Source organism: Echinops telfairi, unplaced genomic scaffold (genome assembly GCF_000313985.2).
Source record: "Echinops telfairi isolate 266 unplaced genomic scaffold, ASM31398v2 ScPeMD7_12;HRSCAF=54, whole genome shotgun sequence".
Taxonomy (NCBI): domain Eukaryota; kingdom Metazoa; phylum Chordata; class Mammalia; order Afrosoricida; family Tenrecidae; genus Echinops; species Echinops telfairi.
This window is the reverse complement of record NW_022103909.1, coordinates 3,842,330-3,856,277: the sequence shown is the minus strand read 5'-3', so window position 1 is coordinate 3,856,277 and position 13,948 is coordinate 3,842,330. Positions and strand designations below refer to the sequence as shown.

The window sequence follows — 13,948 nt, the reverse complement described above, 5'->3', positions numbered from 1 at the left end:
GGCATAGAAAACCCTCACTTTCTCCAGATGTCCTAAAGAATAAGAATGATGAAATCAATCCATGTACTTAGCTTTTGCAGTATGCCCCACCTCCCCAAGTTATCAGTATAGCTGATGGCTCATTATAGAAATACAAAAAGCATGTACATTAAGAGTCAGCATGTTCATTTCTTTTTCGTTCTCTTGGCATGTGGCTGGAACTACTTAAATGAACGCGTATTTCCTAATGTAGGGTGGATTGGTAGAAAGAGCACTGGCCTTCTGAGGCCAGAACACCAGGAAGGAATCTGGTTCTGACTTGGCTGTTCTTGACACTCGTCTTTCAAGTCCATAATTACTAATGTCTCTAGCACTTTACAGACAGAGTTTCAATAAGCTAGTGAGCTGGGGAAAGCAGGTGTTTGTTAATCATCGTCCTAGTCTACAGATGAGGCAGTTGAGATTGGCCTTGGGTGGAAGGATTTCCCAAGGTTATTTGGTAGAAAATGGCAGGATGGTGACTCCAAATTCAGTGCTGTGCCACTATTCTGCCTTTGTGAACTTTTTTTAAGTAACAAATTCTTAATGAGCCACTACTGCTAACTTAAGGGTTGGTTGTTCGAACCCTTCTGCGGCTGCACTGAAGAAAGATGTGTCACATCTGCCTCTTGTCAAGATTTACAGCCTTAGAAACCCTATGGGGCTGTTGTATTCTGTCCTAGAGGGTTGGTGAGTTGGAATTGACTCCGGGCTGTGGGGATAATGGTCATCCTTTCCTTCTCCTAATGACATATGTGAAGATCCAGGAGGGGGGTGTATAGAAAAGCACTTTGAAGGTGTACACTTGCAGAAGTGTAGTCAGTGGTACCTCGTATGAGATGCTCACGCTGGCTGGCAGTTTCACTTTATTTCATAAACTACCCAAGGGTATTGGCCGCCTTTGGGAAAACCACGGAATGAGTGAATTGGAGTGGTAGCAACAGTGGATAAGGGAGTTTTTAAAAAAAGATGATTTTTAAAGTCTTTTAATATTGTGGTCTCTAAGTTTACATAGGGTTATGTGACTTCCAAAAGTTCCCATTTTAACTAGTGTCGTGGTACTCTGAAATTTCCTTGTGGTCCATTGACTTGCCTGTTGAGTCTTCACGAAGTGTCTTAAACTGCACCCTGTTTAGTTCCGCCTGTGTTTCTAACCAAATTTTATGGGGACTTTCATCAGTGTTTAAATGTTAGCCTTTCTCCACAAACATCCCCCCACCCCCACCCCCGCCCAATGTTGAAGACGGTAGGGATTGACCCCTGGAGGTGGGCTCAGCCCTGTGCTTTCTTGGGAGTGTTGTTTTGTAGTGGCGCACTTTTGATGTGATAATGGGATCTAGATCTAGATTTGCTCTGAAGATTCCTGGTTGCTTTTTAAGACTGGAGAGTTGAGTACAATCAGCTGCACAACTGGAATGTGAAACACTTGAAGAGGGGGCTTCGAAGATGAGGGTCTGAGTGGGTGGCTGTTTGTCCTGATCTACGCCTGATAATCATTTGGACTAAATATGTTATTGGGGGAGGGATAACCGATTAACATTTGAAGATTAAGTATTGAGGTCATTGGACCCTTTTTAATGAGCCATTATTAGCTAAACAGGCTAAGTTACTTCTACTGGCTTGCCATCTCTTAGATACTGGTTTGGTTTTAAGGCAGTCTTAGAGAGGATTCACTGTTTGCTAATTCAAGATTTTGGTTCGAGTTAGGGAGAGGCTATTTAGTACTTCGAGGGCTCATCCTGTCTGAGATGATCAAAGCCTAGCACTTGTAATGGACGTCCTTCAGTTAATCCTGAAACAAACTGACCTGCCTCTTGCAGCTGGCAAGGGAAAAATCAAACTAATGACCATTTTATTTAATCAAATTCTCTCTCATGCCACGTGGCCTTTGGGATAGGAGATACAGTGTAAAAATGTGCCAGAGGAGAGGCATGCTGTTTAACCAATAATAAGATCTGTCAAATTCCTTTAAATTTCTAGTTTACAATGTTGTTGGAATCTGTACCCGCTACCCACTTACTTTTACTGCCTTTGGGGCAAATATAAACCCTCAAAATATACCTAGTTGTGAGTTAATGGCTTAAAAGGATTTTAAAAATTACAGTGCATATGTAAGTTAGGCCTGATAAAAATCTTTTCTAAAACTAGAAGCAGCATGTTCCATAGATTGTAAAAGGACATGAGAACAATGGGCATTTGTAAAGGACATGAGAAATGGCATTTACATCAGTGAATGATTAACATGTATTGAGCTCCTGTGTACAAAGCACAATGTGAATTTGTTTTCTCTCATTCTGTTCAAATCTATGAAGGACTATTTTACAGATGAGGAAACGGAGGCACAAAAGTGCCAGAAATTGGTTACATGTGGCAAAGCTAAGGAAATAGCAGTCACGCTTCACAGGCAGCCACTCTGTCTGGGATCTGGCTACCTAGAGTGTGCTAACGGTCAAATGGGAAGAACTAGTGAAAAATCACACAAACTCACTCCTTCCTTCCCTTCTTTTAAAACCACATGGGATTTTTCTTCTCTTTATTAATTTGGTCCCTCTAGAAGAGTAGGGACAGGCTTGAAGATGGGTGAATTAGCAACAGGAGTGAAGAACTGTATAGCTCACAAACTAATCTTTAATTAAACAATATATTTTTACTGCTTGTTTAATGCTGCAGAACTGTTTGCACAGAGGTTATCCTGGCTCCAGCATTCAGCAGACTTATTTTGCAAAAGGAAGGATTTTTTTTTTTAATGCAGGGTGGGTTTGGTTTAGCTAGTGGTCATTTACCAGTCATTAGAATAGGGTTGAGGTTTGGTTTTGCATTGTTCTTAGTTTAAGCCATGGCGTTTATAGCCTTCCATTTTAGGACATGGGTACAGAGAAATAACTGGCACAAAACAGGAAGAGATGCAACCAGACAGATGTCCAATGATAGGACTATTTCTTCTTCTATAACACCCCCCCCCAAAAAAAAAAGCAAAAATAGATTACGTAGTATTTAATTGAAAACAGTAACGAGTCTTCCTTTCTTGGTAAAACTCAAGTGATTCTAAATTCTGAGGATTTTTTGTTTTGTTTTGGGGGTGGGGCGGTGTGGGGTGACTCTAGCAGACAGGCTGGTTCAGGAACCAGCAAATGGTAATAACGCTTTAAACAATTGGAGCAGTACAGGCCTGGCATACTGCGGGGTTCCTGCTCTCCGAAGAGTGAAGGGATAAAATGAGGCTGAGCCAAATAAAGGAATTTGGTCATGAGTGTTTGCCTCGGCTTTACAAATGAGTCTAGGCAATTTCCCCAAATCCCTAACCACATTGTATTGCTTTAGAGTTGAATCTCTGGAACTAGAGGAGAGGAGTGAGAATTCAGTGTCTAGATACCTGTACAAGTTGGAGCCCTGGGACCATGCTGATGTTAATTTTGTAATTGACTTAGATGTGTGTTATGTTGAATACATTTTAAACAACTTAATTGTTCTCTTTTTTTAACATGAAGATTTTCATTTAACTGTGGACCCTCTTCAGTGTTAATTTAACTTGGTTAATGGTTGGGTTATGTTGCGTTCTTTTAAGGACATTGCTGGAGTGACAGACACTTTCAGGGGGGAGCTTCTATTTTTACCTGATGGATGTAATTTAATCTTGTTCTGCTGAGTTTGCATACGAGCCACTGAAAAGCACTATCTTTATTGTACAGCTTCTCTGGTGGAAAGGCAGCTAAGGATTCAGCTGCTAACTGCAAGGTTGGCAGTTTGAATCCACCAGTGGCTCTGGGAGACAGATGTAGTGATCTGCTCCCCTGCAGAGTGCCAACCTTGGACACCCATTGGGGCTGTACTTGTACTGTTGGCTCTCTGTGAATCAGAATGGATTCAGTGGCATTGGGTATGGGCAGAACTAGTTGAGGCTGGAAGCCTGAGAAAGTGTCTTCTGTCTGGCAAAACAACGCTTTTACCTACGTATGTACCTCTCTGCACAGTAGTTCTTGGCTACTTAGAATAGAGCCAGAGTAAAGTATCGTATTCCTTTACCATTTCCCCCCTCACATTTTAACATTTTGGGAGGAAGGTGGTCTTATAATATGCCCATTGAATTCCATCTCTTTCAAGCTATTATTAAAATAGCTATTCAAGCTTCTGTACCTTTGCATCAAGAAAATAATGGTGGTTAGTTGTTTCACTTGAAATTTGGAATAAGTAGTAAGGTTGAAAAACTGGAGGGTTTTTTTGGGGGGTGGGTGTTTTTTTTTAAGTCACACACCACTAGTAAAATGAAGAGAAGTTCGTACTACACACACACACACACACACACACACACACACACACAGCTTTTGATGGTTCAGAGCTTTGCATCAAGAATGGGAAGAAGGTCCCACAAAGGTAGTCAGTACCCTTGAGAGATACCGAAGAGCATCCTGGCTAAGAGGAGCATCTGTCGTTCTCGCCCACAATTTCCACTGATGGGGTCCAGTTACATGAGTGTTGCCCTGACTGACAGTCCCCTGATGATTTATCACCCCTCAACTCCCCAACTCTTGAAATTGGAAGCAAGAGGTAATTTGCCTAGCTGTTTGTGAATACTCAGCTTGACTCTGAAGGTTGCTTCAGTATTGATGCAAGTTCTGTCTAGGGATGTCATTAAGGATGCTAATGAAAGCCTTAAACAAAGACACTTTCCAGATGCTGGATGCTGCCATCCTGTAAGTATGCTCTCCAGGGCCCACACTCGTCATGGTATGGAAGACTCTGGTTGGCTCTGCAACCGCCTGCAATAATTGCACCATCTAGATCAAGAGGGCCTGGAGCCCCGTGACTTAGAGAGCAGAGCAACAGCTTCAGCTGATGTGCAGCTTCTTTCTGCACTCCTTACCAAAGTCTGTAGGTGAGTTGGGTGTGGGTGACAGAAGGGAAGGGGCAGTATTACACAGATAACACAGGCTCTGTTTGCCAACTGCACCCCCTCCCAAGTAGTTTCTTATGCACAATACAGATAATTTTCTTTAACAGCAACATGTAAAACTGTTGCCAAAGAGTGCTTATTATGAAAATACAAGGGGAGGGTGCGGTTGGCAAACAAACCTGCTTTGTGTAAAAATAGTAAGTTGAGAAAGACAGGGCCAGTGTGAGTGTTTCAATTGTGGGAGCACCTCAGTGGGCGAATGAATGATGGTTCTGCTGACTGATGGTGAGAAGAGGGCATTTTTCCGGGGCCCAGGAGTCAGCAGGGGATGGATTTTCGGATTATTGTAGCCTCTATTGCCTGGCTTAATTGTGCTGAACAATGGTTTAGCTGCTGGTTTGTGAGCGAGTCGTTGGCTTCTCTTTCAGTTTACCTACCTTTTTTGTTTGATTGCACTCCCCCACCCCTTTTTTGGGGTGGGCAGGGGAATGCAAGTTTTGTGTAGATTTACTGTCTAGGAGGAATTTGGAGAATTCATATGTAGGAAAGATAAAAGCCCCAACTAGACATTTTTTGCTCTATGGACTGAACATGTTTTTGAAGATTGTGTATGAGATAGGGACGCCAAATCGTAAGGACCTGGCTGGATGGTATTGATGTGTAATGTATCCTCTGTATGAGTCAGTGAGAGAAACAAACAAACCCTGATGTCCCCTTCCTGACATTGGGACAATTGGCAAAATCTGAATCAGGCTTGTAGATCAGATAATGGTGCTGGTATTGTATCTGATTTTAATCACCCAGGTATTAAGGGGTGAAGGTGAATTGGGTTAGACAAAATATTTACAGGTTCAAAAAATCAATACGTTTTCCCTATAGCCAAATACACTTATAGAGGATGATAAAGCAAATGTGGTAAAATATTAGCATTTTAAGGACTCTAAATGAGTATACAGGAATTCTTCGCATTATTGTAACTTCTGTAAGAAAGGTTCTGAAATTGTCAAAAAGTAAAATATAAAAATGAACTTTTTTGTAGAAATTGTTTTCATGGCAATAGAAATTTGCTCCTTTTTAAATCGTGACTCTTTTCAGTTCAATTGTAAAATATGTTTGATAGAAAGTTTCCACATATATTTATTTTAAAGACAAGCCTAGTGCCAGACTCAGTTTCTTAGTGGGGTTTTGGTTTATTTTGTTTTGTTTTTAAATCCCTGAAGTTCATTGCTTTTCCTGAGAGACTTCTCTAGCTCTTGTAAAATTGCATTGACTGCTTCTTTCTAACTAGATTGCCAATTGAGGGTTTTTTTTTTCTTACGCAGTGAACCCTGTTAAAGGGGGAGACTACCTTCTAAACTGATAGAAATGAGATCAACAGTGCCATATCATTTGGAGGAGGAGAGGAGTTCATTTCCCCTGTCTCCTTTAAAGTGGCTTGTGTATGGAAATACACTCTAGGAAGAGATACCTGAAAATGAAAATGCTCAGTGTGTTAGGGCAGTGGGGCTCCAGATTCCTTTTCCAAACCGGTTGGCCATTACTGCTTATTATAAGAAAAGTTATTTGTGTTCTGTTGTCTGTCCCGGTTCTTTGAAAGTAAGGCCTGTTGTTCTTGATTCTCCAGAGCAGAGGCTGTGTCCCCCAGACGCCGGCACCATGAACATATTTGATCGGAAGATCAACTTCGATGCTCTCTTAAAATTTTCCCACATGTAAGTGGTTTGACCTTGACTGCATTTCTTACTTGACATGTTTTCCTAGTTTATTAACCTTGTGAATGTGAGCTAACAGAAGACTTACTAGATTCAGATGGTGAGTACAAGTGTCCAGACCCTAAAGGTAGCATTGGATAGTCGCTTAGTCATTATTCTAGTGCGAGTAGTGATTATTCATAATTTTAGGATTTGGCTCTTCTCATTTAAGATTACTTGTTAACCTTTTTAGTACATTCTCTTGTTATTTTTATATTATAATATGCTCTCTCCAAAGTGCTGTAGGCTCTTTGAAATGTGTCGTTTGAGAATGGGAGAGAAGGAAAAAACTATTCTTAGTCTGTAGGGATACTACTAGTCCTTGCGTACTGGTCATTATTCACGTCTTTCCTAGAGCCCCCTCGACGCAGCAGCACCTGAAGAAGGTCTATGCCAGTTTTGCCCTCTGCATGTTTGTGGCGGCTGCCGGGGCCTATGTCCATGTGGTCACTCATTTCATTCAGGTAAGAGCCATTTTCTCCCATGGTTGTTAAGCGCAGATTGTATTAGGAGGAGACCTGCCCAGCAGGGTTGCTCAAGCTGAGTCCCTCCTCAATCCGTATCTGTGCTTAGGAATCACAACCAGCCATTCAGTCAGGGCGTATAATGAATTCTCTGATAACTGCCTTAGCCAGAGAGTCTTCACCCAGGCACTGAGGGTCAGGGTCACTGGGGGACATGTGCCTTTCCTCCATTCTTCTGAGTGGTTGTTTGGTTGATTATCAGCTATTGTGGCTGGTGAAGACCTTCAGCAGGGGCTAGGCCAGGAGTAGAAGGGACCATTGGAGAATAGCCCCCAAACACACTATTTTGTGTGTGCACATTTTAAATAAAAAGGGGTCATTTCCACAATCAGAATTAATTCTAGTTCTACAGACAATATATTTTAAGCACATGTCACTTTGGTTGACAGCTTCTGTTTCTTGGGCATGACTCGCACCCCATCCAATCAGAAGACACCAGCATCCTCTCTGTTTTTACGGCTTTGGGGTTTCTTTTCCCTCAGCTCTCACCCCTGCGAAAGCACTGCTTTTGCCACCACCTCCAGGAACAGTATTAGGCAGTTGAGTATTTGGTCTAATTTCTGGCTTTGGCACTGACAGGCTGGCCTGCTCTCGGCCCTGGGCTCCCTGGGATTGATGATTTGGTTGATGGCAACCCCTCATAGCCATGAAACGGAACAGAAAAGACTGGGACTTCTTGCTGGATTTGCTTTCCTTACAGGTATGGAAATGTTAGAGGGTTAGTCTGATTTTGCGTAAGGAAATGACATTTTTAGTGTCGTTTCCTAGGCCTGAGATTTACATTTTATCTGATTTGCCCCACTTGGTCCACTCTAGTCTGCTAGTCCCACAGTGCCCTTCCTTTAGAAGAGTTCTCTTGGTCATTGTCCTTGAAACATCTTCCTCCACTTTGGCCCTCTTCTCTCACCCTCTGGTCTCCAGTGCTGGCTGGCCAAATCTTGTGTGTGAGTACAGTATCTCATACAAGGACCGCTTGCTTTCCCCATTCAGATTGTAAGCTCATTCTAACCAGGCACAGGGACTTCTACTTTAGCAGCCAAAAGTAGGTGCTAGGTCCTGGGATGACTGAGGTTCAAGAGTTTGTGTAGTACCATTTGTAATTGGCAGGCATGGGACTAAGTTAGCCTGAGAATTTGACATCGGTGGGCCCACACTGACACCTTTCAGGGTCCTTGCAGGTAGACAATGCAGGCCATACACAGAGAGCTATCCATGTGTGCTGTCTATGGCACTTTGCTAATTCTCAAGAGGAAATAGAAGCACAGCTCTTCTGGAATTAGTATTACAGGAAAACAACTCAGGTTGCATAATGAAAATAATTGCAAAGCAGCGTTTGAGTTAATACAACTTGTTCTGAGTGGCAGTCTAATCTATACAGTGTAGAAGGAACTTTAGGGTGGAAAGGGATCTGGCGTTTCACCTTTGTGGGCCAAGGAAGGTTGGCGTTTAAGGCATTAAGGAGAGGAATCGGGAGGTGAGAGAAGAGTAACCAGAGTGGAGGAAAAGGTGCGGCTGGAGCAGCTTGTCTTCGTGCCGGACTTGGCAAGTGCTCCTTGACAAACCGGTCCAGCCTTTTTTGCCACAGAGGCAGTCAGTCCAGTGTGACCTCAAGGTTGCTGCCCACGAGACCTGGCTTCGTTCTTTCTCCTGTTCTTCCAATCTGGCTCTGGCCCACATGGCAACGTCTCATGTCACCCCACTTGAAAGTTTTGCAACCTTAAAACTGATCTTTAAAATGTTGGACAAGCTTGCTGTTCCTTCTGGGATCAGACATGATTTTCAGCTAAAAAAAGTTTGGCAGCGTGTCTGTAACTAACTAACTCAGGAGTATAAGTTTTTTTGCAAACAAGGAGGAAAGGAGGGAAAAAGCAAAAAAACACCCCCAAAAAACAAAAATGAGGAGCCCACATACTGTATTTTTAGGTACATGAGCCTACCTGTGCTATTACTGATCAACTTTTGGGGCAGGGCACTTTCTCTCCAAGAGTTGATGGTGGTGTTGGGCTCGGTGTTTTCTAGGAGTCGGCCTGGGTCCTGCCCTGGAGATGTGCATTGCCATCAACCCCAGGTAAGGCTTGTCATAGCATCCTCCATCTGTTTTTGCCTTTGTGACTATACCTGCTACATGTAAACTATGTCTGGAGCCCTCGAGCTAATGGTCTTTCTTTAACAGCATCCTTCCCACCGCTTTCATGGGTACAGCGATGATCTTCACCTGCTTCACCCTGAGTGCACTCTATGCCAGACGCCGCAGCTACCTCTTCTTGGGAGGTAAGTTTGGCCTAGAAGCAGGGAGAGGGTTTTGCCTGTAGACAGAATCCTAAGACTTTATTTTTATCCCCGCAATTCTCCTTTTATGAAAAGCTGCCTTTTTAAAAATAAAGAATGACCTTCATTACTTGGGCTTCTCCGCAGACAGCTTTTTTGCCATCTCTTACAGGTACATTGATGTCAGCTATGAGCCTCATGGTCTTGTCCTCCCTGGGAAACCTTTTCTTTGGATCCATCTGGCTTTTCCAGGTGAGACTGCTGTCACTTGCCGACTCTTTTTTTTTTGGCTTTACCCAAAAGCAGACTACATTAAGTCCTCCAGGAATTCCGCTCTCTTGGGCCCTGCTCTTCAAGCTTCCCTCCCAGTAGCCTTTCTGGCCTTGAGCCCTCTGCTGGGGGAGAGTACAGTGGCTCGGTGTTGCTCTGGAAGGAGACAATCATTTGCTCAGGGATTAGATGTCTGAAGCCAGCCCAGCGTCACTCCCTATTAAAATGGGCGACCTAAAAACAGGAGTGCAGAATTATGTCCAGTAACCTTCCTTGCAGGCTTCCATCCCCATTGGTGTTACTAGGGTGAGCACTTGATGCACTTTCAAGTAGCTGAGAACCAGAAGGAAGCATGTCGTCCCCGTCCCCTGTCCCTGGCTTAAAGTAACTTCTCTCATTCCTCTCCTCATCAGGCAAACTTGTATATGGGGCTACTTGTCATGTGTGGCTTTGTCCTTTTTGATACTCAACTCATTATTGAAAAGGCTGAAAATGGAGATAAGGATTATATCTGGTGAGTGTGGAAATTTCCCTAATGAACATGAGGGGTGAGGCAGGCCTTCTCCACAGCAACTTACAAAGCCTTTTCCTGGTCCACCTTTCTGTCCAGTTTGCTAGGGGCAAGAGTAGACCAGGTGTCCTAATTGAGTTTAAGTAGCCAGGCTTTTTTATAGTAAGAGATACTCATGGTTTTAGAACTATGCATCAAATAGCATAGTTTTCTCAATTACCGAAAGCTTTTTTTAATTGTTAAACTAATAAATATAAGGGGAAGTCAGAAATATTGCTATCAGGATTCCAGTTTATACATGCATGGGTTTATTCCAAAGAAATATGTTTAATCATGTCTCTGTGCCCTGTAGATGGCTGGAGACTAGTCTCAGTAATACACTAGTGAGAAGGACCTCTGGTGGTGGAGCAGGCTCCCTGAGGCTGGTGGTTCAAAACTACCAACTGCTCCTCGGGAGAAATGGAGCTTTTCTACTCTGTGCTGTCGGGTTGTAATAAGTCAGAATAGAGTACCTTTAAAAAAAAAAATCCTAATAAAAAAATCCCCCTTTCAAGGGGGTCTGTAAATTTTCAAACGGGAACTGCATTGGTAAGAAAAAAGACCCGGAAAGTTTCATCGAGAATTTTTTCCCCCTTACAACAATGTTCCTGCTCGTTCTTCCATGGGAATGAGGGCTGTCCTACGAGAATTTCATTGGGAATCCTTACCCCAGTCCCGCTACAGCTCTGACCTTGTCCCTTTAGACTTCTTTTAGTTCCCTACAAAGAGAATTTAAGCCCCCCAAGGATGGCAGAATTGCCATTAGCTACAGCGTGAACGGGAAAGCCCGTGGAAGGGTTGGAAAGGTGGAACCCCGTCTTCAGAAGCGTGCAGATGTAGATGGAGGAGTCGCTGACAGGGCTACTGGATTTGACGGCAGTGCTTTGTTACTTCCCCTAGTATATACACCCGGAAAGTACTCTGCTGGTTACTTCATCCTTTTGTTTTTAAGTTTCTCTGGTTTTCAAACCCTTAACAGTGAGAGAGAAGTATGTGTACAATTACTTTTTAAATGTAGTAATCCTCTGAGTCTCAGAACCAGCTAGCAGTAGATTCCAGGTTGGGATTTTGGCCTCTGCTGCATCCAAAGCCCGTGCTACTGCCTCGGTGGGCCATGGCTGCAACGAGTTAAGAAAAAGGTCTCAGACCCCAAGTTTCATGTTGTTGGTGGTGGAGGCTAGAGCAGCTGGCTCCTGGGGGTGGGTGAAGGGCTTTGTGTTCTGCACCTCTGCGGATGTTGAAATCTAGAAGAGTGGGAAGTTGGTTTCATAACCTGGTTCTTTTCTTTCAGGCATTGCGTTGATCTCTTCCTGGATTTTGTTACTCTCTTCAGAAAACTCATGATGATCCTGGCTATGAATGAGAAGGTTAGTCAGCCCACCAGGGGAAAATATGAGAATGTCTTTGAGCTCAGCATGTGTGTGAACTTCAGATCCAAAACCTTGTTCACACGCCCTGGAGGTCCCAGGGTATCAGTAAGGTAGACCACTGAGTAAGAGATGAGCCAGAACCTTTTAGCTAAGGGGGAAAAAATCTAAGTAACAATAATACACATGCACACTCGTTTTTAAACAGATAATCCTGAGATTAGTTTCAAAGGGGTAAGATTTTAAAAAGCAATCTGCTAGAAGGATGGAGCTTGTGGAAGTGGTGGCACAAGTTAACCCCTAGCCACTGACTGATCAGGTAGCAGTTTGGATGCGTGGGAGAAAGACCAGGCAAGCTGCTCTTGTAAAGATTACAGCTTGGAAGCTGACTTCTTTACAGACTTCTTAGGGAACACTGGACCATGTGGTGGTGGTATTTGATGACTAGAGGGTTCAGTGGCTCAGCATCTGGCTCCCCAGTTCCAGTCCAAGCACACGCATGTTCACTTCGCCAGGCTCTCTTCTCAGATTGACTGACGGGTTCTGCTGAATTACTTCTGAACGTTGGTTTTTGCCCAGATGCTTTCAGCCACTTGTTTGGCTCTGAGAATAGACTGCCAGTCTGCAGCCTGCTGTGGTTGGAATGTGAGCTGCGGTGCTTGGAAGAAGCCAAGATTGGTCAGAGAGACCCGCATGGGACTTGGGGAAAGGCAAAAGTCTTAAGTCTGCCTGCCTAATCAGCAACTTCAGGGACCACTAGTGAGAGAAAGGGAAGATTCAGTTACCGCTAAGCTAAGGGAGCATTTCTCTTACCTTCTTTAGCATGCTGATTGGTTCTTAGTGCTAACAAAAGGCTGACTTGAGTTTTAGCTTGACTCAGCTGCCAGAATTTTAATTGTGCTGTTTTTCTCCATTTCTCCAGGACAAGAAAAAGGAGAAGAAGTGAAACGACCATGCAGCCTTTCCCAATTTGACTTCCTCTCCCACCACCCCTCATTTCCTCTTTGCACACATTACAGGTGGCGTGTTCTGTGATAATGAAAAGCATCAGAAAAGCTTTTGTACTTTGTGGTTTTCTCTCTTTTGAATTTTTTGATCAAAACTGATTAGCAGACTATAGTTTGGAGTTTGGCTTCCTCTTCCTGGAGTCCTCCCTCACCCCCTTTTCATTCAGCCCCTCCCTTAGCCTCTCTCCAGCCCGCGCAGGGAGCCAGTCCATCGTGCTGAGGAAGGAGAGCAGCAGAGGACACAAACTCTGGGAGTCCGCGCTCCACGCTTCATCAGTGGTCCTGAACTCGCGGGTAGAGAATGAGTTGGCATTGTTGATTTGGTGCCGCACTGGGGGGCTGTGCAGTGTGTTCTCGTGGGGAAAGTTTGCTGGCCCCGCTGCGTGAAAGAAACGGAAGATCCTCTACTGCTGTAATCTGCTTTCCTCTGAGCTGGCTTGGCTGACACCGCTTGACGCGCTGCCACCACCAAAGAAATGTGGATTTGTATGTGTTCCCTTCCCCCACCCCTTGCCCGACCCTCAGGGAATCTGCCTGCTTTCCATCCCCGGGGTGGGAGGATTTACGCGCAAAAGGGAAGACGAATTCTTGTCAGGCACGTTCGAAAAGATTGTGGAGGGTATGGCAAGGTGTAGCGTAGAATCCCCAAAAGTTTCCCTTGCTCTTTATCTTATTTTCTTATTGGTTCTCACCTTAGTTACTGAGTGGCAGAGCTCTACCAGGTGACTGATTTAGTAAAAGTCTCCAGGAGAAGATGGGTAGGGACAAGTTGAGTTTCTGGGCATAAGACAAACCTAGGTGAGGTCCTGCTGGGGCAGGGGGGAACACACATTCTGTGTACTACCTGAGTGACCTTTGTCCAGGTCAACAGCACAGGGCTAGGGTGACTTGGGGGCAGCATTCTTAACAGTCCTGCAGCACTGGGACCTTTAAGAGGTGGTTTCAGGCCCCACAGGGTTGAGGCAGTAGGTAAATGTTCATTTTTTGGATGCACTTTAGTTTTTGGTCTGTTCAATTGTTTCCAGAAATCTAGCTGCCTTCCAGGCAGGTGTCAGATGGTGACCGAGTCTACGAGCGAGTGCTCTGAATGCTTGCAGCTTTTGTGGTGGCAAGTTTGGGTGGACGGTACCGTTGGTGCTCCCTGGCTCGTGTCCTCTGCTGCCACAGTCATCTGGCACGGAAGGAGCATCAGGCAGCACTGTGGCTCTGGCTGCATCCAAGGCTTTGTTGTAAGGGAGCTGAGCCGGAAAGCACAGTGCTAGGAGGACACCTTTTTTGGGCTCTTCCTATTCAAAAAGGAGA

At 44.2% G+C, this 13,948-nt stretch overlaps 1 protein-coding gene across 3 annotated transcripts in view; it reads left to right on the top strand.

Annotated features, from left to right (window-relative positions):
* The window catches only part of TMBIM6 (transmembrane BAX inhibitor motif containing 6), a 15,023-nt gene extending 2,324 nt beyond the window's left edge, over window positions 1–12,699 (top strand). For all 3 annotated transcript variants that reach the window (XM_045287255.1, XM_004711402.2, XM_045287256.1), the window contains exons 2-10: window positions 6,534–6,621; window positions 7,016–7,124; window positions 7,764–7,884; window positions 9,204–9,252; window positions 9,358–9,455; window positions 9,625–9,704; window positions 10,136–10,236; window positions 11,564–11,639; window positions 12,562–12,699. In XM_045287255.1, coding sequence (XP_045143190.1) covers window positions 6,566–6,621; window positions 7,016–7,124; window positions 7,764–7,884; window positions 9,204–9,252; window positions 9,358–9,455; window positions 9,625–9,704; window positions 10,136–10,236; window positions 11,564–11,639; window positions 12,562–12,585 — 714 coding nt within the window. In that variant the 5' untranslated portion in view covers window positions 6,534–6,565 and the 3' untranslated portion in view covers window positions 12,586–12,699. The remainder of the gene's footprint in view (window positions 1–6,533; window positions 6,622–7,015; window positions 7,125–7,763; window positions 7,885–9,203; window positions 9,253–9,357; window positions 9,456–9,624; window positions 9,705–10,135; window positions 10,237–11,563; window positions 11,640–12,561) is intronic.
* The last annotated feature ends 1,249 nt before the right edge of the window (window positions 12,700–13,948 follow it).